We start from the raw sequence: 27,135 nt of genomic DNA, 5'->3' as shown, positions 1-27,135 counted from the left end.
CATAAAACTGTGTAGATTCATGACTGAAAATGTGTGTACGCACAAAAGCTCTGAGAAGTTATTTTATTTTTTGTTAAATTAAATGGCTTATTCACTTCACTGTAAAGTGGATCACTCTGGAAAACTGTGTACACATGGTCAAAAGAATGTGTCAGGTGACACATTCTGTTTATAAATACTAATTTATGTGCAGGAAATGGCGTTCACATGTTTTTTGTTTGTGTCATTTATGCATCTGGCCCCAGGTCCTGAAACCAGAGGACCAGGTCTTGTATTGGAGCAGAAGTACCAGCCCAGAAGTGTTTTTAAATGTGGGGGGGGGGGTGATGATCAGATGAATCATGGGAGAGATGACGTGTTTTTTTATATAATATTCACTGAGGTGATCACAGGTGAACAGTGATCAGACCTAAGTCCTGATCAGTTATTGATTATATTGATGTTTCAGTTACTGAATATGTGGCTTCATGAAGTTTTCCTCAGACCTTTAAAGGACAAACATGACTGACTTCAGACTTGTTTATATCAGACACGCACATACAGTGAGGTAAACAGCAGCTTTAAATATCACTGGTGTTTTCAGTGTTGTTTGTGCGTCTCTGTCTGTCTGTCTGGACTGGAACCAGCAGCGGGATTATTTATTCTCTCAGTTCTGTGCAGAGGAATAAAATATTGAGCCCTGTGGAAGGAATCAGATTTCTCTGATTCAGGTTTAAAGTCCTGGATTCAGTCTCACCTGGACTCACCTGCAGCTGCAGAGTCCTCACTGGTACCAAGAAGAGAGAGCAGCGCCACTGGTCTCTGTGACTTATCGTCTCGTCTGCTTTGTTGTTTTTCTTCTATAAAGAAACTGATTTATTAATTATTGATCTGTTATTGGAATCTGAATCCGTCTCTAAACCTGAAACATTTCACCCTCTGGATTGGACCTCGCTGGACTGGATGGAGGACTGGGACCAGGATCTGCTGAGATTATCGATCTGTTCGATCACGGATCGAATCATAACTTAAATCCGTCTTCATGCTTTGTCTGTGTGCGCGCACAGACGAGAGCGTGGACGTGCGCGTGCCCGCCGCATGGTGTTGTGAGCGCGCCGCGTGGTGCTGATGGAGCTTCATTCAGAGTCTGAACACGGGCGGGAGGCTGTCGACGAGGAGGAGGAGGATGAAGAGTGATGAATGATCCATCATCTGATCAGATCATCGATCCGCGATGATCGATCAGCGTCTGCAGCCGCACTGATAAGCTCGTTCCCTCCCGGAGCGGCTGCAAGAGGCGACAATCGCCGTCATCAATCAGTCAATCAATCAGTCAGTCAGGTCATCGAACACACCTGGTGTGAGAGAGAGCGCGAGCCGCAGCGGGAGACAATCAGCTTACAGAGCAGCGGGTCTGCGGGTCTGACTGCGGGTGCTGGATTCTGGGTTCTGGGTTCTGGGTTGTGGATGATGTGACGGAGGAATCGCAGGTTCGATCCCCGCCGGAGGAAAAAAGTCAGCGGACAGAGGCCCACAGGTGATCAGGAGCCGCAGGTGATCCAGGTAGGAGATCTTTACCCGCCAACACCAGCAAACAGGTCACACTGCTCCCTCCAACATGGAGGAACCCGCAGGCCAGACTCCATTTAAAAGTTGGTCGTCTTAAGGTTACTGGGCTCGTGGGCAACAGCACACAAAGAAGAGAAGGGAAGTGAACACATCCTGAAACTGTGATCAGCTGTTCTGTGATTCGGCTCCGGATCAACACACTGATCCGTTATATAACTGAGAATAATGAGAGGTCCATTCAGACTGTGTGTCGTTTCTCTGGTGCCTCCGCTGCTCTGAAAGCGGCAAGAATCAGGTCAGATTTTAATGCGGTTTGGTTTGTTTTATTCCTGTTGAGCGTGATCCAACAGTTTCAGAAAATTTTGTTTTTGACGTGACGGAAGTTTAAAGAGACGAAGAGAAACACGAAGGTTTGTTCATCAGCTCTGTTGTTATTTTGGCAGTGTCTCCACCCAGCGCCACGTGCCTGCTGTGTGTGTGTGTGTGTGTGTGTGTGTGTGTGTGTGTGTGTGTGTGTGTGTGTGTGTGTGTGTGTGTGTGTGTGTGTGTGTGTGAGAGAGAGAGAGTGTGAGAAGAGCTGTTTGCCATATGAGTTTCATGGAATCTAAATGTTTTGCTGTGTCTCACTTCCGCACATTAACTGTTTAAACTGATCATCACTCTGATCACAGCTGATCACAGATGGTCACCATATGTTCTTTTCAGTCTGTTCAGTGTCACTTTGTGGTTTGACAATAAAGATACAGAGATGTTTGTATCCAGGAAACCACTGAGGCTGAAGTTTGTCAATGAATTTAGTTTCAAATTCATGAAGAAGTGAAGTTCCACACAAACAGCTGCAGCTCATGTCATTTTCATTATCAATCAATTTGCTATTTTGTTAAATGTACTGTACAGTTAAATAGTTAAAAATACTTGTGACAGGTGACGTGTCCAGGTGTCTGATTGCTTGAAAATAATTCAAACAACCGATCGATTATCAAACTGCTAATCAGTGATCAATGGTTTCAGCTCTGTTCTCTGCAGCTTCTTTTCTTCCTCATTCTTCTACATGTTTTTTAGCAACCAGAATATACTTTATATAATATAATATAATTTAATTCAGCTTTATCATCTTCAACATCTTCTGAGGAAGACCATGTGATTTGACTGAAAGGGAGAGAAAAGTCGTAGGAACAGAATCATGATCTGGATTCATGATCTACAGTGTAAATATAAACTGGATCAGTTTCTGTCTCAGTCTATCAGGAGGGAGAGGAATCAACCTATCAGAGAGCAGGCAGATGTCACATGACTGTTGATTTGCAATGAATATTTCAGCTTCTGCAGTTTTTTGTCTCTGAGTCTCTGCTTCACTTAGTGACTGTTTCCTGCTGCGAGTATAAAAATAAGGATGAAGATGAAGATCATCAGTGTTTCCGATCAAAGTGACGCATGTAAACGCCACCTGACTCATGTGAACAGTGACGGAGAAAGGAGGAGCTCAGAAAGACACAGCCTCAGAATCAATAATCAATAAAAATGTAAAATAAACGCAGTTAGATCCACAGAAGAGACAGAGACATGTAATCGCTCAGTCTGACTTTATTCTGAAAATTTTACATTTGTTGCCTGGTGATCACATCCTCTCACAGCTGTCCTGAGCGTAAATATGTGGATTATATTCTGTCACAATCATCTCTGAGTAAAACTACATCAATATTGTCAGTGTCTTCAGAGTTAAAGTGTTGTTGTTGTTATTATTATCATTATCATTATCATTATTATTATTATTACAATTGTTATTAATATTATGATGCTGTTTAATTGACTTCAGGCTCCAGTTTATGAAGCTGCATTAGAAACTACAGATTTCACTCTGAGATGCAGGTGAGGTACAAAGTCAGAGAAAATACTGCAGTAAATGTAGGAGAGAGGCTCAGTGTGGTGCGTTCAGGAGTGGCTTCGTGACTAGAAGTTGTTGTTCATCAGTTGAGGCTCGGTGTGGTGCGTTCAGGAGTGGCTCCTTGACTGGAAGTGTTGGTTCATCAGCGGAGGTTAAGTGTGGTGCGTTCAGGAGCAGCCCCGTGACTGGAAGTGTCGGTTCAACAGCTGAGGCACAGTGTGGTGCGTTCAGGCTGAGTGTTTTCTAATCTGAGGATTTTCTCACATTAAGCTGTCGCTCAGATGTATGATCAGTCTGAGTGTGACCCCTCCTCACCCTACTCATTTTCTTCTACTACTTCTACTCTGTTTATTTCTTCTAAAAGCACAGCTTCATCAACAGAGTGAAAGTTTCAAAGTAAAAGTCTTCATGTTATGATATAACTGCTTTATTGTTCGTCTATAATTAATTTAGCAGCTGGTTTTAATTATTTTATTCATTATTGTTGCTTTCATTGAGCGCTTCTCAAGCTGTGGTCTGTGGACCAGGAGTAGGAAACAGATTATTCTGTTAATTCCTTCAGTTACTGACATCAATCAAACTAAATGTAAACATCCCAACAACTCTGCTGAAATCTACTACGACTCCCAGGATGCATCTCACTAACAAACTGCCAATCAGAGAGCTTCACAGTCTTTCTTCACAGTCATCTCAGCTTTCGACCAGCAGAAACCAGCAGGACCCGGCAGAGACCAGCAGGGACCAGCAGGACCCTGCAGAGACCAGCAGAGACCAGCAGGACTATGCAGAGACCAGCAGGACCCAGCAGAGACCAGCAGGACCCTGCAGAGACCAGCAGGACCCAGCAGAGACCAGCAGGACCATGCAGAGACCAGCAGGGACCAGCAGGACGATGCAGAGACCAGCAGGACCCTGCAGAGACCAGCAGGACCCTGCAGGGACCAGCAGGACCCAGCAGAGACCAGCAGGACCCTTCAGAGACCAGCAGGACCCTGCAGAGACCAGCAGGACCCAGCAGGGACGAGCAGAACTGAATAGGACCTGTCAGGTTGGATTCCATCCTCCTGAAAAACCAAATGTTTTAGTCTCTGTTTGGTCTGTGGAGTGGCTTTTAACACCTCAGTACCCATGAGGCTCAGCAGCTGTTGCTATGGGGACGTCTTGGTCCAGAGCTGTGACATCACAGGTAGATGATGATCAGATGATGAGCAGCTGATCTGATCCTGATCTGATCCAGATCTGATCCAGATGTGTGAATTTCTCTGACTTCTCCATCAGCTGCACAGCAACAGGCTCTGCAGCTCTCTGATTGGACGGTTCCTGCAGCAGTGCTCTCTGGGAATTGAAGTGAATTTCTAAAGTCATTCAGGACTCAGTCTGTGACTCCGCCCACTCACCTGCTGTATCTGTGATGTCATTGTGATGTCACCTGAATGCCACGCTTTGTTTCAGTGTGTGAGAGAGTCTACTGTAACACACACACACACACACTCACACACACACACAGCGCCCTGGGGGTTGAAAGGTTATTGGTTGCCTGGCTGAAGCTCTCAGCCAATCAGATGCGAGTATTCACAGTTGGGATTTTCTACATTGTTGCCATGCGGAGAATCTGCTGCCTGACCTACATTCATCCTCAACACACACACTGACACAACTGATACACACACACACACACACACACACTGACACAACTGATACACACGAACACACTGATACACGCGCACACACATACACTGAGACATTCAGGTGCAGTTGTGTGTAGCAGTGTCTGTTTGGCTCGAAGGCACAGAGGCAGTAGCTTCATCAATAGTTGATGTTTTTTTCCCTCTGAAGATTCACTATGTGTGTGTGTGTGTGTGTGTGTGTGTGTGTGTGTGTGTGTGTGTGTGTGTGTGTGTGTGTGTGTGTGTGTGTGTGTGTGTGTGTGTGTGTGTGTGTCCGTCCAGCTAAAATCTCTGACTCATGAACTGCTGTTTGAACAATGTCCTGCAGCTGGAGCCGGTCCTCACAAAGACACTGTGTAATAACACCATGAGAGTGAATGGTGGGAACAGTGATCAGGTGTATCACCTGTTTGACAGCTGGGCAGACACCTCTGGTCTCATCTGGGTTCTGGTCTAGACCAGTTAATGGTTGAGATGAGGAGACAGTTGAAGCTCAGAGACGAGCAGATCAGCTGTGAGGAGGAGGTGGTGTCAGTTTTATTTGTAAAGAAGCCGATGATGTCATAAAGGAATATGCGGCTCAGTGGAACTGTGACCTGCAGGGGGGGCGGTGGCTGCACCGGCTCCTCGAGCTGGGGGGGGGGGGCAGCGCAGCCACTGCTAATGCTAAGCACCACACCTGAACACATCTCACCAGTTTAAATAAACAGCTAGAGAAGATCAGTGTGTCAGGACACATTATAACATGTGGTGTGATTCTGTTTGAAGGGTACAGGGGTCAGGGAGTGTATCAACAAGGGTCCTCACAAGTGAAGACTGGCCTGTGTGTGTGTGTGTGTGTGTGTGTGTGTGTGTGTGTGTGTGTGTGTAGACAAGTTAAAAGATGAAAATCTAAATTTATCAGATTTACCCCCCCCTGGGGGTTCTCATCTTCTAATCCCCCTCCCTCCCTCTCCACTTTATTTTTTTAATTTCAATTTTCTTTATGGATACCTTGTTGTTCATCATTCACAGAACAGGAAAGTTATTTAAACAGAGAAAAAGAATGTGTGTGTGTTCATATATAATATTACCAATCACATTTAAAGTAGCAGCTACTTATTATTTATATTATTGATGAATTGATTACTGGATGAGATGTAACACAACTGTGGAAAACACCTGATGTGTTGTTTTATCTGATCATCAATTTTAATTTCCATAAACCTGAAAACATAAAAAAAAAACTGAGGAAGGACAGTCTCTGTCTCTCTCTCTCTGTCTCTCTCTCTGTCTCTCTCTCTCTCTCTCTGTCTCTCTCTTGCCCACTTCTCTTCTCTCCCTTCAGCAGCAGACACAACAGAACAGAGAGCATCATGGGAAACAGATCAAAATCAGAGACTGGTCAGACAGATTCTGGTTTGGACTCATGAGGTTCAGTAATCCCAGCAGGGGGCAGCAGATCTTCAACAGGCCTTTATCTTCATCACAGTTTAACAGTTTTTATTCAAATGTCACAACAGGTAAATTCAGATTTTAATGTAAATACAGAAAATATGTTAATAAACCATTCTGTTGACAGCATTAAGAGGTCCTCTTTGTTTTGGAGGAGTTGCTGTGTCCATTGGTAGGGACACCAATGTTGAGCCCAAACTTTCACCCTTGCACACACATACACCACAGAGGAGGAACCCTGGGTGGAGTTAATGAGAAGCAGATACTGTCACTGCCCTTCCCAGAGTTCGCAGTGGTCACAGAGCTTCTCTCTCTCTCTCTCTCTCTCTCTCTCTCTCTCTCTCTCTCTCTCTCTCTCTCTCTCTCTGTCTCTCTCTCTCTCTCTCTCTCTCTCTCTCTCTCTCTCTCTCTCTCTCTGTGTGTTTAATGACTACTCTCTTGTCCTGAATTAAAAGCCTCTTCTCAGCGGCTGCTCTAATTGGCTGGTGTGTTGATGTTTAACCACAAGGACTCAGTCACATGACTCATACATTTCTTCTCTGACTGAATCTGAGGCCACGAAGCCTCCAGATGTTTCTCTCAGTTGAAGGTCTAAACAAGTCCAAATCCCTGAGTGTAGCTCTGCCTCCTACCTGAAAAACTCAACCTGTTGTCGTCCTCTTTAATGCTGAACATCACTGGTTTGAATTCACTGCAAAAATCTTTGTCCTGTCTTCAGTCGTCTGATGTGTCTTAGTCTCCTTCATTTATAAAACCATCATCACACATTAACAGTCAGAGACTGGCTGCAGTGAAATGTTGAGTCAAAGGTCAAAACCAGAGAGACCAGTCCAAGACCAATCCAACGAGTAGGTCCAGAGTCAAACAGACAGTAACTTTATATGCTGTCACCTGATCAGAGGGAAGACAAGGTTACAATGTATATACACAAATACAGGAAGTAAATTATATAACAGTCACATAATGTAAGTGATTTCAAAATAAAACAGGAAACGCCAACCAGAGTCCAGGTCACCATCATTCTATCTGTAGACTGACCTGGTGTCAGTTTCCCGTATTACGATGGACATTAACACTGAACTAACATGCATTTTAAACTAACATCTAAGGAACTAACATAGTAGTTTGAACTATGTTGGTTTGAACCACTGTTGTTCGAACTGTGTTCAATCTGACTTTCACAGCAGGAAGCTTGTAAAAACTCACAAACCTTTGTAATATTATGCCTAAATATGACAGTTGTGACAAGATTACATGATTCATATTAGACTATTCATATTGTAATTCAAAATAATTACATAAATAAAAAATAGCAATAATCATAATAATAATAGTAATATGCTTCTTGTAGAAGAAAATATAAGAACCCTTAGCTAGGCTATTACAATGCATGTAGCAAAACAGGCTCTGTCTGTAAATACGTGTTTGTTCTTAACACTGTTCACACTATTAACACCTTAAAAACTTTGGTCAAGCATGTTGTTAACTCAGTGGGATAAGTGGGGTGCACATAACGCCCCACCTTGTTGGTGAAGTGCCATGATCACATGGACCTGGGTTTGAATTCCAGTTGGTGACTTACCTCACCTTACCTTTTCACAATGGCAAAAAGCTCCCAGTGATCAACTAATTCATTAAAGTGCCTTAAAGATTTCTGTGTTGTCCATTTTCTCCTTCAATATATTTGTAGTGAAGACTTACTGAACACTGTCTTCTTAATGGGCCTAGAAATACACACATTTACACATAAAAGAACACACACAGAAAATATCTTGGCCCCTGAACCCCTTTCTTTTTACTTCCACTATAGGCCTGCTTTTTTAAATCAGTCATCCGTAGCCCTTAATTTCCTCCTCTCCCCACTCATCTATCTATCTATCTATCTATCTATCTATCTATCTATCTATCTATCTATCTATCTATCTATCTATCTATCTATCTATCTATCTATCTATCTATCTATCTATCTATCTATCTATATCTATCTATCTATCTATCTATCTATCTATCTATTATCTATCTATCTATCTATCTATCTATCTATCTATCTATCTATCTATCTATCTATCTATCTATCTATCTATCTAAATATATACATTTATAACTTTGTATATCTGTACATATGTGTATGTATATATATTTATAACAGGTATAAATTAATTAAGCCATATTGACATCTGGACACATCTGGACTCCTCATCCTTCAGTGTTTAGAAAGGCGTGCTCTGTTCTTCTGTGTTATTCACTGCTACACTCTGTATCTCCAGCTCCTCTGTTCATCAGCAGCTTTTTGGGGTTTTTATTTTGGTCCTGTTTAAACTGTTCTTTCATATCCATCTGAATTCCTCTGTGAGTGACGTGAAGTCTGCTCCTCTATTCAGTCAGTTAATACTTCAGCAGTCACATGACTCATACAGTCAACAGTCCTCCAGAATCCTGCAGCTCCACATGAGACCACAACATGGACAGAGACTGTAAACACTACACCTCCCTCCAGGTCTTAACCCAGGCCTGCAGCCCAGTCTGTGCAGTCACTTGTTTCACCTCAGTCTTTATTTGTAACTGTTAAACTTGTCTCTCTGTTGAATTGTCTCTGTATCTGATCGTCCTCTACCTGTGTCCTCACACTGAGACCTGACACCTGGACTCAAATCCTTTATTTGTGTCCTTTCTCCTCCATGGATTCAAAACACATATCAGGAAGGATCATCACAGACCTCATGGACCTCATGGTCATCAGGCATTACTGACTGACACTGTTTTAACTGTTAACTGATCTCACTCCTGAAGCTCTGAGCTGCTCAGTGTGAAAACAGATGAATGTCTGAATGTGAATGGGGGGGGGGGGGGGTCTATTGTTCTGCTAATATGGGGATGGGGGTTGTATTCACCAAACACTCAGTCAGTGTAACGGGGATCCACATAGATCCACATTAGAATAATAGAGAGAGAGAGAGAGAGAGAGAGAGAGAGAGAGAAATTCATCAAGCTGCTGCAGTTTAACAGGATCTTACGTTTTTCAGAGTAAAATCCCACATCCTGTCCATAATAAATCCTGAAGGAGAAAAAAAAAACAGTTTCCATGGAGACAGAGAAGTCTGACTCCACCTGAAGTCCTGTAGTTTGTGTTGTATATATTTATAACATATAAATATATAAATACAGGATGATACGATCCAGTATCAAAAGATGAGGGAATGAATGAATGAATAATTGTTTCTGTGTCATTAAAATTATCCATCCCACATCTGATAATACTAATAATATGACATGGTCCAAACACTCAGAGGAAGTCTTCTTTAGTTTCACTGAGTAACTAGTTAAAGTCAGTGTGTTGTCCTCATACAGTCAGATTGTGTAGTAGTTTCATCCTGTGGTTTTAAAATGGATTTTCATTCTTTCTTTCCATTTTGAACATTTTGTTTTAACACATTTACGTTGGGCTTTTATTTGGACAGTCGGGTCTATTCTCTTTTTTATAACATAATTTCTCTTCCTTCTCATTTGACCCTGAGATAATGAATCTAATTACAACTACAGGTGTCTTACAGCAGAGGGTCAGCCAACAGTAACACATGACTCACACGTGACCTCAGACTTCAGTGTCCAGCACATGTTTCGCTTGATTCTTGGATAACATAAGATTTTTAAAAACGAATGAGCAAAGTCACTTCCTGCGAGACTTTTATTTTGTTAGTGCAGGTTTATTTAGATACGGCGGAGCGGAAGTAGTTAGTATGAGTGTGCAGCTTCAGCAGTGACGATGTGTGCAGACCTAGACTCACAGAGCAGATAAACCCGCGTCTAACTGAGCAGGAGAATAAGTTTTAACTGTTGTAACTGGACTGTCCTGAGTGAACCCGCTTTTATTCTGGATTTTACCCAGATTTAATCCGGGTCTGAGGCTCCGCTGCAAACAGGATGGTTCGGGGTTTGCAGGTATTTAAACTGTGTAAACTAAGTAACACAGAGCTCCGATTCAGAGCTATTTTATTTCCCGTGTTGTGTTGTCTGATTATTTGTTGGTTTGTGTGGCTGATTTGGTTAAATGTGGTTATTGGATCATGAGCAGAAAAGATATAAAAGAAACAATAAATTAATATTAATCATCTAGACTGTATGACTGTTATCCACTGTAATGTGGTAAAGACAGTGTTACAGTGTGTGTTACTGTGTGTGTTGCAGTGTTACAGTGTCACTGTGTGTTAGTGTGTTACAGTGTCATTGTGTATTACAGTGTGTAACAGTGTTACAGTATGTGTTAAAGTGTGTTTCAGATTGTATTACAGTTTGTTTCAGCATGTGTTGCAGTGTGTTACAGTGTCACAGTGTGTGTTTCAGTGCGTCACAGTGTTTCAGTCAGTTAGTGTGTGTTACCGTGTGTTTCAGTGTCACAGTGTTACAGTGTCACAGTGTTTCAGTGAGTTAGTGTGTGTTACCGTGTTTTCAGTGTGTCACAGTGTGTTACAGTGTATGTTTCAGTGTGTCGTAGTGTTATGGTGTTTCACAGCATTATGGTTTGTCACAGTGTTACAGTGTATGTTACAGTGTTTCAGTGTGTCACAGCGTTACAGTGTCACAATGTTACAGTGTATGTTTCAGTGTTTCAGTGAGTTACAGTGTGTGTTACCGTGTGTTTCATTGTGTCACAGTGTTACAGTGTGTTACAGTGTGTCACAATGTGTCACAGTGTTACAGTGTATGTTTCAGTGTGTCATAGTGTTTCAGTGTGTTTCAGTGTGTGTTACAGTGTGTTTCAGTGTGTGTTACAGTATGTTACAGTGTGTTAAAGAGTGTCACAGAATGTGTTGATGTTGCTGCAGTTCGGAGGTGGATGGTTGTGGTGTTCAGGAGGTCACTGGTTGTCATATAGACAGTCACTTCCTGTGGTTCACATGATGTGGAGGTGTAGAGTTAACTCTGGTCCAAACATCACAACAATATTTTTAGGTCATGATGCACGGTCTGAATCAGTCCACAGATTGAATTGAACCCATGTGATCACGTGACTAGTTTTGCACATGGTTGCCTGGACACAACTTTTCAAGCCTGGAAGTTGTGATTCCTATCTTTCCTCCACTTCATACGTTTCTTTTGGAAGCGACAGGTGTGATGCACCTGTCCAGGAGTACAACCACAGAGCTGCTGGAATATTCTGAACATGAAGAACCTGTTCACTGATCAGAGCTCACTGATAGTTGACTAATGTATATAAACTCATCACTGTAGTAACAGTGGTTACATAACCTTCAAAACGAGACACAACCGTGCACACACGTGTCACAGGTGACCCCCCCCCCCCACACACACACACACACACACACACACACACACACACACACACACACACACACACATAGGGGCACACTGCTGTGTGTGCCACTATGCGTAAAACTCTGATGAGCTTCTGCTTCCATGTTTTGGTTTGAGGGCAGAGAGAGGACACACACGCACGCACACACACTCTCAGTAACTCTGTGTTGAATATTTAAATCTTGTATTTGCATCTCTTTGTCTGCAGCTGCAGCCTTTAATCACTGTGTGTCTGTGTGTGTGTGTGTGTGTGTGTGTGTGTGTGCTGTATTGTAAATTACACAGTAATGAACATCTCCAGTCTGTTTGATGTGTTAAACGTCTCTCTCATGTTTTAATGTTCAGTTTTTAATGTGAGAAGACTCATGAACTCATCTCAGTCTGCGTGTTTACATCATGTTAACATAATTTTTACATCACTGTAATGTCATGTTTATGCCCAGTTACATCTTTGAGCTTGTGATCTTAACTTGTCCCTCCTGAGACCACGTCTAGTACAGGTCTGTAGAGTCCAGGACAGAGAACCAAACAGTTTGTTCTGACTTTTATCAGCACTGTGAGATCAGCTGTTCAGCCAGAGACCTGCATCACAACCCCCTACACACAGACTGAGCCAACAAGGTCAAATACCTGTGCGTGTGTGTGTGTGTGCGTGTGTGCGTGCGTGTGTGTGTGTGTGTGTGTGTGTGCGTGCGTGCGTGCGTGCGCGTGTGTGTGTGTGTGCGTGTGCGCGCGCGCGCGTGTGTGTGTGCGTGCGTGCGTGCGTGCGTGCGTGTGTGTGTGTGTGCGTGCGTGTGTGTGTGTGCGTGTGCGCGTGTGTGTGTGTGTGTGCGTGTGCGCGCAGAGGAGAGATAATTTGTACCATCTTAACCACCAGCCATTTTCCCTGTGCAGAACAGCAGTTTATTGTTCATTTTCTTCACATTTTATAAAATTAACTTTCACACCTGGAAACATGGAGTAAAGTTTTTACACCAACAAATCATCGACGACACAAAGTCCAGGTGTTTAATGTCACATCAGTAAAAACAGAGATGAGCTCCGCTCCACCTCCTCAGTCATCCAGAGTCAGAACAGAAAGAAAAGTTAGAAACATGTTTCACCTCCTGCTCTGAAACAAAGAAGAAGAAACTAAAACTGCACCAAGAAGAAACTGTTACAACAGTTAAAACATAAAGAGGAAAAACCTGGACATGACCATTTTAAACCACAGAGCCTGGTTCAGGTTTAAAATCTTTGTCCTGACCAGCTGATCATTTGACCAGGTCACGTTACAGTCAGAGGTAATGACACTGCACATGGTTATAATATGATGAATATAGAATCACAGACATCACTGTGTTTATTATGAAAGTCAAAGGTCAAGACGTCAGCTGACACAGAGGAGAGGAAATGATTCGATGATCAGCAGATCAGCAGACTGATCAGTATATTGATCGGTGAGGGATGTTTGAGCTGCTCAGTGAAGGTCTGAAGACACAAAGAGGACTGAAGCTGCAGGTCTGGACTCGACTCAGGACCCAGGAATGTTAGAGAGGGAGGGGCGAGGGAGGAGGATGAAAGTGGTGAGGAGCTGAAATAACAAAAGGGAGGGGGAAGAACATTTGGTGTTACTGTGTGTGTGTGTGTGTGTGTGTGTGTGTGTGTGTGTGTGTCTGTGTGTGTGTGTGTGTGTGTGTGTGTGTGTGTGACAGTAACACATAAGTCGTTACCATCATAAAACAACAGTCACTTCCACACACTGGTCTTAGCTCAGCAGGTCCTGGTCATCACAGGTGGTCTAACTAATCCAGACTACCCTGCAGTCTCAGACTCTTATTTTGAAATAAAGCTGAGTGCTGAGCTCCATCAGCAGTGAATGTGTTTTAGACCATTTTAACGAGCTTTGATCCCAGACTGCGTGAAACCTTGTTAGACCTCTGACCAGGTCAATGACAGATTCTCATGTTTAATGTTTTATCTCAACATCTGTATCTGATCTCAGTGCTCAAACCTTTAATAATGAAACTGTGACACTGAACTGCATCAACACATAAATCTGTATCTGGACACGATGACATCATGATGGTCTTGGTCCTGATCCAGCTGTCAATAAGCTGCACGCATACAGGTTTAGGTTTAAGGACTTGTTTCTATGACAACAGCTCCTGATGAATGTTAAACAGCTCCAAAAGATCCAAACTCATCACCAGTCTGATCTGAAGATCAGGAATGGTGAAATCTATGAACCTGTTTCAGTTCAGGATCAGATCCAGACTAAAGTCAGACTGGTGGTGGTTTGTCAGACCGGTCAGACTGATGGTGGCTCCATGGCTATCAGTACCACCCCAAACAACCAGGGACTGGACCCTGAATCCTGATCAGACTGCCTCGGTCATGTTGGAGAGGGGAACTTGACTGAGACTGAGCAGAGACTGTTAGAACTCTGCTGCTATCACCAGCTCTGCATCACCAACACCTTTTGCTAGACAGGGTCTCTGCACATGGTGTGACACTCCCAGGATCCAAGAGCTGGCACCAGCTCAACCTCATCATCACGAGATGAAACTGTCTTAGCAGAGTCCTCTGCCCAGCTACTGGACCATCAGGGGACTCCAAGGGACCAGGGGAACAAACTACCAACCCTGTGGTCAGAGGACCACCTGACACATAGCTTCTCTTCAACATGTTTGAATTATCAGGATGTTTAATGTTAATGTCTGACCCACACACACACACACACACACACACACACACACACACACACACACACACACACACGTGTGATAACAGTTTGTTCAGATTGTGTTGTAACACTCACAAACTGTTGTGATGATATCACTAAGCTGTCCACCAGCTGTGTGTGTGTGTGTGTGTCTGTGTGTATGTGTTTGTGTGTGTGTGTGTGTGTGTGTGTGTGTGTGTGTGTTCCTTGCCTCCTCTATGTGTATAATTAGCTTCAGTCCATTGTGTGGTTTGAGTTGAATTTTAACTGTTTCCTCGCCAACACTGAGTTTTGTGTTGTTTGTTGTGTTGCCTTGTGCGGTTGTTGTTGTTGTTGTGTTGATTATTTCCTTCATTTTTTAGTCACCAACTGTGTTTTACTGATTCTGATGGAACCAGGAGATGGTTTGTGTGTGGATAGTTGTCTCTTGCTGGACTTGTGGTCTCATGCCTAGAGGACTGGACTTGTGGTCTCATGTCTCAGGTCTCAAGGGGATTAGTTCTTCAGTGATTAAGTGATTCAGGTTTTCAGGCTCTGTGTGAAACCAGACCTGGACCTGACTCCTACTGGTTTCACTCTCTCACTCGTTTCCTTTCTCTTCATAACTCATTTCCTTCTTCCTGTTTCCTGTCGGCTCCACTTCCTGTTCTCAGGGACATCCAGTGAGGAGTCCTGCAGTCACAGGACATGTCGTTCTGGATCCAGAGGGGTCAGCAGGTTTCTGGTGTGCTGCAGGTTGTGTTGTTGTTCTGTTTGTGCTGCTGGTGGGAGACAATCAGAGTCTGGACCTGTTCACTGATCTGTCGGGTTCATGTGACACAAACTCTTCATGAAAACTGTGTGTGTGTGTGTGTGTGTGTGTGTGTGTGTGTGTGTGTGTGTGTGTGTGTGTGTGTGTGTATTTTTACTTCTGATTTTAAACAGATATTTATTTCTAAATTGAATCATTTAAAATTTAGGTTAGAGATTTTCACAATAAAAGTCTGCTGTGAACTCGGGATGGTGGTCAGACAGGTGTGAAGGAGGTCAGACTCCCTCAGACCCCCCCCCCCCCCGAGCCCTTCCTCAGAACACACTTTCAGAGTCCCCCAAGGAGTGAGGACAGAGGGTTGTTGAGATGTTGTGATAGTTTTATCCTGTAGGAGGAGCTGTAACTGTTCACATCTTTCTGTATGTGTTTGTAGATAACAGCTGTTTAGTCTACAAACTGATAACCCTGTGTGTGTGTGTGTGTGTGTGTGTGTGTGTGTGTGTGTGTGTTCATTCAGGCGTGTCAGTATTTGCTGTTCTTTTCTCTCTGAATCAGTGAATCTGAACGTCTGAGTCTAAATCATTTCATATCACTGACAGGAGGAGGAATGATGAAGGTCTGATTGAAGTGATGAAGATGTTGTGACTGTAATGATGAAGACGATGTGACTGCAATGTTGAAGGTCCGACTGTAATGATAAAGATGTGACTGTGATGGTGAAGATGTGACTGTAACGATGAAGGTCTGACGGCTCCTCTTCCTCTGTGCTTGTTCTCTCAGGTCTGTAGGTCTGAAGACTGTTTAACTCCCTCTAGAGGGCAGCTGTGGAACTGCACCTGCACCACCAGCTAACAGCTAACAGCTAACAGCTAACAGTCCTGTGGTTGGTGTTGAGGCTGTTGATGGCCACAGGAGTGAACTACTGGAGCTCTTATGAACCCAGTTACAAGGTGAGGAACAGACATCCACTCATCTGGAGACAGGAAGAGTGTGATACAAAACAAGGTTTGTGTGTGTTACTGTCATACAACGTATTAACATGTCAGTGCTGTCTTGTGTGCTGACACCACAAGACACACATTCTCTGTGTGTGTGTGCGTGCGTGCGTGCGTGCGTGCGTGCGTGCGTGCGTGCGTGCGTGTGTGTGTGTGTGAGGTGGAACCCCCTGGAGAAGTTCTTTGTGTTGCTGGTTTCTGTCATCACATTGTGTTAATGCTGCAAAAAGATTTTCCTGAGCTGAATCACCGCAGTGATTGACCATTATTGGACCATGAACGATATGAAACGTGATCAATATGAATCATGATCAATGGTGGATTTATCTATTCAGACCAGCAGATGTTTTTACTTCCTGTTGTACAGGTGAGTGAGAGTGTGTGGGGCGGAGAACAGGATTCCAGCAGCGAGGAAGGAGGAGGAGGGGTCACATGGGAAACACCTGCCATGGAGGTCAAAGGTCAACTCATCTTAGCACCTGGTGAGAACAAACAACAGAATTTATATCAGAGACTGACCTGAGGTCTGTGGTCCACACCTACAATGTGTGTGTGTCTGTCTGTGTGTGTGTGTGTGTGTGTGTGTGTGTGTGTGTGTGTGTAGACCCTCTCACCTGTCCGGACAGGAAGCAGAGGGAGCGAATGGCAGAGCTACAGGAGAGGAGGCGGAGCCTGCAGGCGCTGCTGAGCACGCGATTGGCTGAGCTCAGACGCATCTGTCTGCAGGAGGCGGTGAGTGATGTCAAAGTTTCCAAAGAGAGATTATCCAATTATAGCTAATAGTCCTGGACTCGTCTGGTCCTGGTACTGCTGGACCAGCGCATGAATGAAGTTAATGTGATGTGTTTGAAGGTGAGTTTTCCTGTGTTTTCATTGGTCAGGAGCTGACAGGTGCAGTGCCCAGTGACTTCCCCCTGGAGGCGGGAGAGAAACCCCCCTGTGTCCGGCGGAGAGGGGGGGTGTCCCGCCAAGCAAACAGGAAGTGTAGAGCAGAGGTGAGCGACTCGTCACACACTCTAGAGTATTCTGGATCCTCAGAGAACCGGCTCAGTCTCAGATGTGGACTAGACCGGTACTCAGAGGGGCTCTGACCTCCACCAAGACCACACAGTCCTACACACGTGTTCGGCTATTATATAAGAGTAAAGGATTATGGTCAGACCCAAAACCTGATCTGGTGTCAGAGTGAGACCAGGTCCAGTTAAAGAAGAAAGAAAAAAAGTCAGATATGTATAAATCCACTGTTCTGTGTGTGTGTGTGTGTGTGTGTGTGTGTGTAGGAAGAAGACTGTCAGCGTTCGAAGCCAAAAAAAAATTTATTCAGTGGAGCTCTGAGGAAACACAGCGACTCCGAACACAACACACACAATCAGACACACACACACCACGGCAAGAGGACTGTACACAGAGGCTGCCACACAGGTAACACACACACACACACACACACACACACACACACACACACACACACACACACACACACACACACACACACACACACACACACACACACACACACACACACACACACACACACACACACACACACACACACACACACTTTGGTTTGGTCCCTGCTGCTGAACTGTTGAACATGAGAACTGATCTGCAGTCTGTCTCTGAACCTGTCTTTGTTTCCTCTGTTCACTTTGAAACGAGTTCCTGGAACTAGATCTGGATTCTCTCAGATCCTGGTTGGCTGAGTAGACGTGTTATAGCTTTGATTTGGTGTTTGAATGTAAAGCCCCTTCAGATATATATGAATAAAGTCCCACTGGTCAACAAACCAGCTAGCTTCAGGTTTTTGTTGGTAATGGAAAAGTGAACAATCATCAGTCACAACTGGGTCAAATGCTGCTGCAGTAGACACAGGCACCTATCAGCTCAAGCTCCAATCAGCAGTGATGTAAACACAACACCCGGGTAAACATGCTAGTTTTCTTCCCTTTTCCTGCTGTAACGTCTTTTAGAGCACGGACACTGTAAACACGCGTGTCGCCTGTCCAGCACAGTGCTCTCTGAGAGTGAGCTGCAGCCCTGAGATAAGTTTTAAAATCACACAATCACCACCTGAAGCCTGTCACACTGACAGCAGCACCAACCCGGGGATGAGACGTGACAGATCGCTTTTAGTAATTTGCTCGACGGCTAACAGTTCACCCTCTCTCCACTGTGTGTGTGCTCTTTAAGTGCATGTGATGACATTGCTCCTTGCAATTGTGTGGGTCCTTAGTCCGAAAGACAAACTCAACTGGCAGTGGAAAAGTGGCCAATCTGCTTTTATTAGCAGGTTTACCCTCGTTTAAAAAACCTACTTATACCCACTAATGTTGGTGGAAAAAGGGTATTACTGGGGACGAGGTCTCAGAGTGTGTAAAACAGGATTGCCTGTCTTCATGCTGAAAAGTTTCCATTCAATAACACACACACACGCACACACACACACACACACACACACACACACACACACACTCAGTTGGCAGTAGATGAGAAGTCATTGTTTAAGGAAGATGAGGAAACCTGCCTCTTCCTGCCTTTATTCTGCAACTGTTTCTGTGTGTGTGTTGTATATTTTCAGATGACACAGTGAGGTCAGAGAGCAGCTCAACATCAGACTCAACAGGACATGACAAAGGTAACACACACACACACACACACACAGTGTGTTGTAGCTGCGCCCCCCCAGACTAAGCTGCTAATTACATCATTGCACAAAGTATTAATAATAAAAATAAATAAATAAAAATAATAATAGTAATTAGTCTGTTAAACATAATTCTTCAGCAGTCTGTTTATTTTTCTTCAGAATATGTCAACATGTGTTTGATTGACAGCTCCCTTCAGTGAAACAGTGAATTCAGTATCATTACGGCATGTCTGTATCTCTCTCTCTCTCTCTCTCTCTCAGATGAGGGTGTGTCTCAGTGTCGGCCCCCGCTGGTCTCTGCTGGTTCTCCAGTGGAGGTTTTCTACCAGAACAAAACCGGAAGGAACTCTCTGCACAACAGGTACATTTATCTCCACATTTAGCATGTTAGCTCGGACAATTAACATGTTAGCATCAACAATTGGATGTTAGCTTCAAATTTAGCATGTTAGCTTAGACATTTAGCAAGTAGCTTTTAATAGTAGTATAATGATGATATCATACTTCATGATCTGTGATAGCTAACCATATTTTATAGAATACCTTCTCTTCCTTTTAGTGGAAATTGTTTTAGTGAAACAGATTTAACCAACAAACTGAGGAACCATGATCCTGTTCTCTCTGATCAGGTTCAGTCAGGAAGCATGGTCCTCCAATAACCCAACAGATTAGGACAACTCACGGGACTGGATCAGTACCTGGGACTAATCTGTGAAACTTTTGTTTGGACCAGTGTGATCTCTGAGAATGTATGAGGCCATGTCTTTAACAGAAAAAAGAACAGATCAGCTCTTCCAGGAAGTAGTCAGGTCCTCTACTGAGGTAAAAGTCTCATACCACACTGTAGTGTAATAAAGTGTTCAGGTATAATCAGGACAGTGTATCAAACCTCAGATTTATAAAAAAAAAAAAGAATTATCCAAAATCAAATCTTGTAGCTGTGATACAGCCTCTTCTGTCCCTCTTCTCTTTCAGGACAGAGCATCCAGAGACTCTTCAGACCCACAAGCCCCTCCCCCTGCCTCCCTCCCACCCACCCCCCCTTCCCCTGCATCCTCCCCCTCGCTCTCAGGACTCCTCCTCCTCCGGCCCCTCTGATGCAGGAGCAGTGGGTGAGGCGGGGGTCAAAGTTAATGCAGCTCATCGCAGTAACAGCTCAGATGGCCACCTAGACCGCATCAACTTCCCGGAGGAGGAGGGGGGGCCACACCAGGGAGGACTGTGGGTAAATGGTCTGCCGGGGTCCAGAGGAACAAACGCCACAGGTGCATTCAGGAGCTCTGAGACGCTGACGGACGGATGGACAAGGACGAATAACAGACCTGTGGAGGGAGGAGCGATGGGAGGAGGGGCAGGGCGTGGAAGAGGGGGAGGAAGAGGAGGGGGGTACAGCGAGGTCCTGCTGGACTACGTCTGGGGGAAACAGCAGCTGTTGCAGCGACAACAGTCCCAGGCCAGTAACAGACAGCCAATCACATCGCAGCACCAGCTGCTCTACAACGGTTACTCCTCCTCCCAGCAGCCCCCCGGAGCCCCGCCCACCTACCATGGTCACCACAGCGACCAGCGGCGAGTCAAAGTGACCCGCACCAAATCGTGCGGCCCCTTTCTCCCGGTGCAGCAGAGCCAGTCCGATACCCATAATCCTCCTCTGTCCACCATCCAGCCTGATCCCCACCCCCACCTGCTACCTCCTCGACCCCCACAGCTGCCCCCCAACCAGGACACCCAGCTGGAGGAGGCCACCAGAAGCCTCCACAAGGCCCTCGCCCTGGAAGGTAAGAACTAGTTACATCACACAGCAGAAAACATCTGAGAACACCTGAGTCCACCTTTAACACCTGAGTTCTCCATAAAATACCTGAATCCACCTTAAACACAAATGAAGTAATGAGCAGTGGGTGTTGAGCAGGATCAGCTGTTGGTGAGTTGGGGACTTTAAAGTCCACAGTGAGCTGAATGGGTTCTGGCTATGTCAGACCTCCTGACCTAACCTGTGTCTACACACGATGAACTCCTCACTGGCTGAAACACCTGGTCCAGGTAATCTGATGATTCTTCGTGACCCCACCTTGGTCCTTGGTTGGGCTGGGTCCAGATTGTGTTCATAAATTGATTCATACAGCGCGTTCCAAATTATTATGCAAATGTTATTTTTGTATTTTCCAAAATAGTCGATGCAAATGACAGTCAGTATAATTTTCAAGTCATCAACCGTTAATTAAAATTTTATCGACAAACATCCCAACGATAACAGTATTTTTTTCAAAAATAAAAAAGTCAAAATGCACTGTTCCAAATTATTATGCACAATAGAGTAAAGAACCAAAAATGGTAATTTGTTGAACTTGCAGCATTAGGAGGTCATATTTACTGAAATCAAAAGCTATTTAAATCAAAAACATCTTAACAGGCCAAGTTACATGTTAACATAGGACCCCTTCTTTGATATCACCTTCACAATTCTTGCATCCATTGAACTTGTGAGTTTTTGGAGAGTTTCTGCTTGAATTTCTTTGCAGGATGTCAGAACAGCCTCCCAGAGCTGCTGTTTTGATGTGAACTGCCTCCCACCCTCATAGATCTTTTGCTTGAGGATGCTCCAAAGGTTTTCAATAGGGTTGAGGTCAGGGGAAGATGGAGGCCACACCATGAGTTTCTCTCCTTTTATGCCCATAGCAGCCAATAACACAGAGGTATTCTTTGCAGCATGAGATGGTGCATCGTCATGCATGAAGATGATTTTGCTACAGAAAGCACAGTTCTTCTTTTTGTACCACGGAAGAAAGTGGTCAGTCAGAAACTCTACATACTTTGCAGAGGTCATTTTCACACCTTCAGGGGCTCACCAGCTCTCTCCCAATGATTCCAGCCCAAAACATGACTCTGCCACCTCCTTGCTGACGTCGCAGCCTTGTTGGGACATGGTGGCCATCCACCAACCATCCACTACTCCATCCATCTGGACCATCCAGGGTTGCACGGCACTCATCAGTAAACAAGACTGTTTGAAAATGAGTCTTCCTGTATTTCTGAGCCCACTGAAACCGTTTCTGCTTGTGAGCGTTGTTTAACGGTGGCCGAATAGCAGGTTTATGCACAACTGCAAATCTCTGGAGGATCCTACACCTTGAAGTTCGTGGGACTCCAGAGGCACCAGCGGCTTCAAATACCTGTTTGCTGCTTTGTAATGGCATTTTAGCAGCTGCTCTCCTAATCTGATGAATTTGTCTGACAGAAACCTTCCTCATTGTGCCTTTATCTGCACGAACCTGTCTGTGCTCTGAATCGGCCACAAATCTCTTTACAGTACGATGATCACGCTTAAGTTTCCGTGATATATCTAATGTTTTCATACCTTGTCCAAGGTATTGCACTATTTGACGCTTTTCAGCAGCACAGAGATCCTTTTTCTTTCCCATATTGCTTGAAACCTGTGGCTTAATAATGTGGAACGTCCTTCTTAAGTAGTTTTCCTTTGATTGGGCTCACCTGGCAAACTAATTATCACAGGTGTCTGAGATTGATTTCAATGATCCAAAGAGCCCTGAGACACAATATCATCCATGAGTTTAATTGAAAAACTAAAAATTAAATGTTTATGACACTTAAATCCAATTTGCATAATAATTTTTAACGCTGTGTATTTGATGTAAAGTCAGATGTGGATCATCCTCAGGTGTGACAGTGACTCAGCAGGTAAACTCTGCTGTAATTTATAACTAATAATAACTAATATCTGATGTTTCCTTGACAGGTCTGAGGGACTGGTACCTGAGGAACACCATAGGCTCCACCCACCAAAACCAGGCCAATGGAAAGGTGAACACAGGGGTCACCACAGGGGCATCAACTAAGGTGAACGGGGGGGTCAAAGGTCAGGCAGGTGGAGGCGGAGCTCTGCAGCGCAGACGGACAACTCACGGTGTCATCCAACAGTCAAACTATCAGACGGAGGAGAGTCATCATCATGCTCCGCCACATTACAAACAAATGCTGCCGCATTCAGCCACGTTCCATGGACGCCCACTGCACGGCAGGTAGGGCAGCTCACCTGTCCAGGTGCAGATCCACTGCTGTAAGAGCACCTGAGTCCTGTACCTGACCACCTCTCTCTCTCTCTCAGGTCTATGGACAGCTCTCTCTACCATGACTCCTTCCCTCCTCAGAAACAGGAAGTTCTTCTCAAAGACCCGTCTGTTGACCAACCGTCTCCTGGGACTCTGGTCTGACTCACCGACCAATCATCACACTGACAGACGGATAAACAGACCAATCCCAGGCTGGCTTCCTGGGATCAACCACCTGCAGTCACCTGGACACATAGAACCTCCTCCTGTTCTCCAGGACCTGCAGCTCAGTGTTGACATGAGGTGGTTCTCTTCAGGTCGCTGCAGCAGCTCCTCACAACTTTCTTCTCTCTGACTTCATCTGAAACCCCGCCCACCATGATGTCACAGAGGATGATGATGATGTCATTGCCCAGGTTGAGTCTGTGGATAAAAAAAACAGACAGAATGACTGGATAAACCACAAAGCTGGCTGAGGTGTATCTGGTATCTGGACTCAGGTCAGCTGACCCTCCTCTCCAGGTTCAGGTGCTGCTCGGCTTTAATGAACTGGTCTTTGTATCAGGGATAGAAATGAACTCAAGGACACGTCTAAACATCGTGGACCTGGACTTGTTTCCCGTTTACTTCTGTCGTAATTTTTTTACGACAGTGTCCTCGTCTCTCAGCCTCTGCTCAGACAATCAGGACACATCAGAGTTTTTATAAGAACTTTTGATAACAGTGAGGATGAGGATGATGATGATAATGACGATGATGATGATGATGATGATGATGATGATGATGATGATGATGATAATGATGATGATGATGATGATGATGATGATGATAATGATAATGCACTCTCTCTGAGGACACAAGCGTTTAGATATCACCAGCTCAGTCCAGCCAACCAGCAGTTTATAAATCTGAAAGATGAACTTTTGATAAAGTTAAACTGATCAGATCAGGTGACCTTGATCCCTCAGGTGAGTTCTTCAGAAACCAGCAGGTGAAGTTCTCCAGGTGTTTTTACAGTATGGACTCAGTGTCTCTGCACTAACCGTGAAGCAGCTGATGCAGGTTGATGAGCTCAACTGAGCTTCCTGTTGTGTCTCTGATCATATTAAAGAGTGAAAAGCAGCAGGTCGGTGACAGAGTCCACCACTCCTGAGACAGATCCAGTCCCAGCAGCCCTTACAGCATCAGGAGCCTCAGAACCTGAAGGACCCAAACCAAAAGTAACCTGCTCACAGCAGTGTTGTGCACATACTGATCAAGTTAATGTACAAATTCCCTTTATACCTCCAGGTGTGCAGGATTTGGCCCCGCTCCCTGCCCATTATGGTCAATGTAAAATGCTTCATGATAAGCAGTTGTTCCTGCGGAGAACAGCAGCTGGTCTGAAGAAATAAACACAACAGAAGCTGACGTGTTGTGATTGATGCAGCAGCCTATTAGCCTGTTAGCCTGTTAGTTTTACAGACTTTTAGCCTGTTAGCATGTCAGCCTGTCACACTTTTAGCCTGTTAACCTGTTAGACTTTTAGATTTGTCAGACTGTTAGCCTGTTGGCCTGTTAGCTTGTCAGACTGTTAGCCTGTTAGCTTGTCAGACTGTTAGCCTGTTGGCCTGTTAGCTTGTCAGACTGTTAGCCTGTTAGCTTGTCAGACTGTTAGCCTGTTACAAACATCTAACACTGTTAGATATTTGGGACATCACATATTAAATTAATGTTCTGATTTGAAGTGATATAAATATTCAACTAATCAGTGCAGCTCTAGATCAATATAAAAGATCATTAAGTTTCACCTTCTGTTTCTCCAAAGTGTCTGTAGACCTGGATACACTTGTACAGGTGAATGTTCTCCAGTCAGGTTTGTTTTATAAATCCAACCTTTTTTCCTATTGGTGTAAGACTTCACAGATAGATAGTGATACAACAGGTCACATGATACACACTTGTGACATAGCAGCAACGGACCATGCAGAGAATACAACAACTGTTGCTGTTGCTAACAACAACAACAACCACCATGTGGTTTTCTTAGAGCTCCTGATGCTGACGGGCTGAGAGCTGCTTCACTGGTCATACTGGTCCTCTGTCTGTTTTATTGAACATCTCAGTCAAACATGAAAACAGATCTTCCTTCCTCCTCCTGACTGAGACAGGAACTGCAGTCAGAGCTGATCAGGTCCAGGTCTTCAGTCTCTGCAGGACTTCAGAATCCAGATCCAGATCCGGTCTGAGAGCAATAAGAGGATCTCTGTGTTTCAACTGTTTCAGGATAAAAATGGTTTGCAGCGACAATCAGACAATGATGTCAGTGTTTGTATCGTGATTGATTGGTTTATTGATCCTGTTTTGTACTGAGCTCCAGTGAAAAGATCACTTTAATGCAGCTTTGTAAACCATGTGAAGTATTGATGGAGGTCTGATGGTGTCAGGTCTGCTCCACCTTTATTATAGAATATTGATTATTACTGTTTGATGATAGGTTTTCTCTGCTGACACCTGCTGAGTCTGTGTCGTTCCTGTGGTCAACATAAGAACGTGCTTCATGTTGTTTTGTTGCTGGTCTGTTATCAGTTTGTTCTCTGAACCAAAAACTCTGAGTCTGTGCTTTGGTTCTGTTCTGAGATCAGTTTTTAAAATCAGGTTGTTCAGCTCCACAAAAACCAGTCTGACCTCCAGTTCCCTCCAAACGCAGCCGCGGTCACATGACAGGTCAGAGGTCAGACGCTCGTTATTTAAAACCTTCGAACAGCTGGTTAATGACTGACATGTCTGGCATCAATAAGAACAGATATACACTGACTCCACACTGATGAACAGGTGAGCAGGTGTCTGCAGCAGGTAGACACAAACCACTCAACCTCATTACTGCCAAATGAAATAATAATATTGACACAATATTTACTGGCTCAACATCTGTGTCTGGACCCTCAGAACCAGATCAGTTTATCTCCCGCAGAACTCCACAGGTAGAGCAGAAGACTGTGATGTCACTCTACAGGTAACTGGTCTCTTCACCTGATTGGCTTTTCCACAACAAACCAGAATCAACAGAGCGGCAGATCAAACAGTTCCAAATATAAGCCCCACCCATCTTCAGAAACCCAAGCACAGGATTGGACACTGCAGCTGTCACCCTCTGACTGACAGAGGTCTGACCACACTGAATTACTTCTGTCTCATTAACATCTGTGGTTTGTTTAGAAGTCGACCCCAGCTCTCATGTGACCATGGCTTCAGTCCCAGCATGCACCTCTTCTCACTCCGGTCTTACACCAAAGCAGAACAGATGTCAGGACGAGACAGAAACACAAATGTAAATATACTGAGTGACTGTTTCATGAACCAGTCTGAATACTGCAGTACCAGTGTGTAATACTCTGATACTCAGCACAGTATTGCACAGTAGAAGTATTCAGGGCTGTAGTCAGGATTATAGAGGCCACAGGTCTCCAGCAGTACTCCACCAGCTGCCAACCAAACTCTGTGCAATTTTCTGACTATTTAAAAAGTCTGTTTAATCATTGAACTGTAACTGTTGATTTTGTCTGGTGCTGTTTTTTTCATTCTACTGATCATCAGTTCATTTAATATTGATTTAATATATTTGTTTGACTCAAACCTTCAGATTTAGTCTCTGAATCCATCATCATGTATCAGGTTTAACAGGTGTAGTGACAGGAGGTGAACTCTGTGTCCTCAGACCTGCAGCCCTGACACTGTTCAGTACTGTACTGTAGTAGTACCTGTACCATGCAGTACTAGTACTAACTGTAGTACTCTGTTGTACCAGTAGGACTTGTGACGATGTCCTGTCCCCCTTCAGGTCCAGGACCAGCTGTGTGGACAGTCAGTGTGATGTCACAGCTGTCTCTGCTGTGATGTGTTCAGGTGCACTCTGTACAGTTGGTTTTTGTCTCTTTACACTTCTCTTACACTTTGTGTAAAAATCATTTTCTATCTTTTTGGACTCTTCAGTCATTTGTACTTTTTCACTCTGAATCTTTCTGCCGTATCATGTTGGACAATGAAAAAGCTTACTGTAAATAAATGACTGACAGGCTGTAAACATGCTTTTTTTAAATAAAGTTTTGTCTTCACGGTCTGAGCTGTCTTTTAATCCAGGT

General features: G+C 44.2%; 1 protein-coding gene across 4 annotated transcripts; it reads left to right on the top strand.

Annotated features, from left to right (window-relative positions):
- Positions 1-27: 27 nt before the first annotated feature.
- ccdc120a (coiled-coil domain containing 120a) lies at positions 28-27,113 on the top strand. Of its 4 annotated transcripts, none has more exons than XM_056383842.1 (11): positions 28-1,542; positions 16,083-16,252; positions 16,665-16,779; positions 16,902-17,029; positions 17,179-17,292; positions 17,578-17,719; positions 18,876-18,932; positions 19,206-19,305; positions 19,920-20,722; positions 22,702-22,984; positions 23,071-27,113. In XM_056383842.1, exons 2-11 carry the CDS (start codon positions 16,205-16,207, stop codon positions 23,174-23,176), a joined length of 1,896 nt encoding a protein of 631 aa, XP_056239817.1. In that variant the 5' UTR covers positions 28-1,542; positions 16,083-16,204; the 3' UTR covers positions 23,177-27,113. The 4 variants fall into 4 exon arrangements, with proteins under 4 accessions (XP_056239817.1, XP_056239819.1, XP_056239820.1 ...); XM_056383844.1 differs by lacking the exon at positions 28-1,542 and adding an exon at positions 1,556-1,958; XM_056383845.1 differs by lacking the exon at positions 28-1,542 and adding an exon at positions 1,557-1,958 and having other exon boundaries at positions 16,083-16,307.
- The last annotated feature ends 22 nt before the right edge of the window (positions 27,114-27,135 follow it).

The sequence above is a fragment of the Seriola aureovittata genome, chromosome 9 (genome assembly GCF_021018895.1).
Source record: "Seriola aureovittata isolate HTS-2021-v1 ecotype China chromosome 9, ASM2101889v1, whole genome shotgun sequence".
NCBI classification, from domain to species: Eukaryota; Metazoa; Chordata; class Actinopteri; order Carangiformes; family Carangidae; genus Seriola; species Seriola aureovittata.
The sequence above is the reverse complement of the archived record's forward strand: the minus strand, read 5'-3'. Positions and strand labels throughout refer to the sequence as shown.

Excerpts from the sequence above, each read along its gene's own strand:
- ccdc120a (XM_056383842.1), top strand. The coding sequence starts at position 16,205 with ATGGCCACAGGAGTGAACTACTGGAGCTCTTATGAACCCAGTTACAAG. Across the intron at positions 19,306-19,919 it reads AGGAACTCTCTGCACAACAG|GACAGAGCATCCAGAGACTC; the intron begins GTACATTTATCT and ends CTTCTCTTTCAG. Across the intron at positions 22,985-23,070 it reads GGACGCCCACTGCACGGCAG|GTCTATGGACAGCTCTCTCT; the intron begins GTAGGGCAGCTC and ends TCTCTCTCTCAG.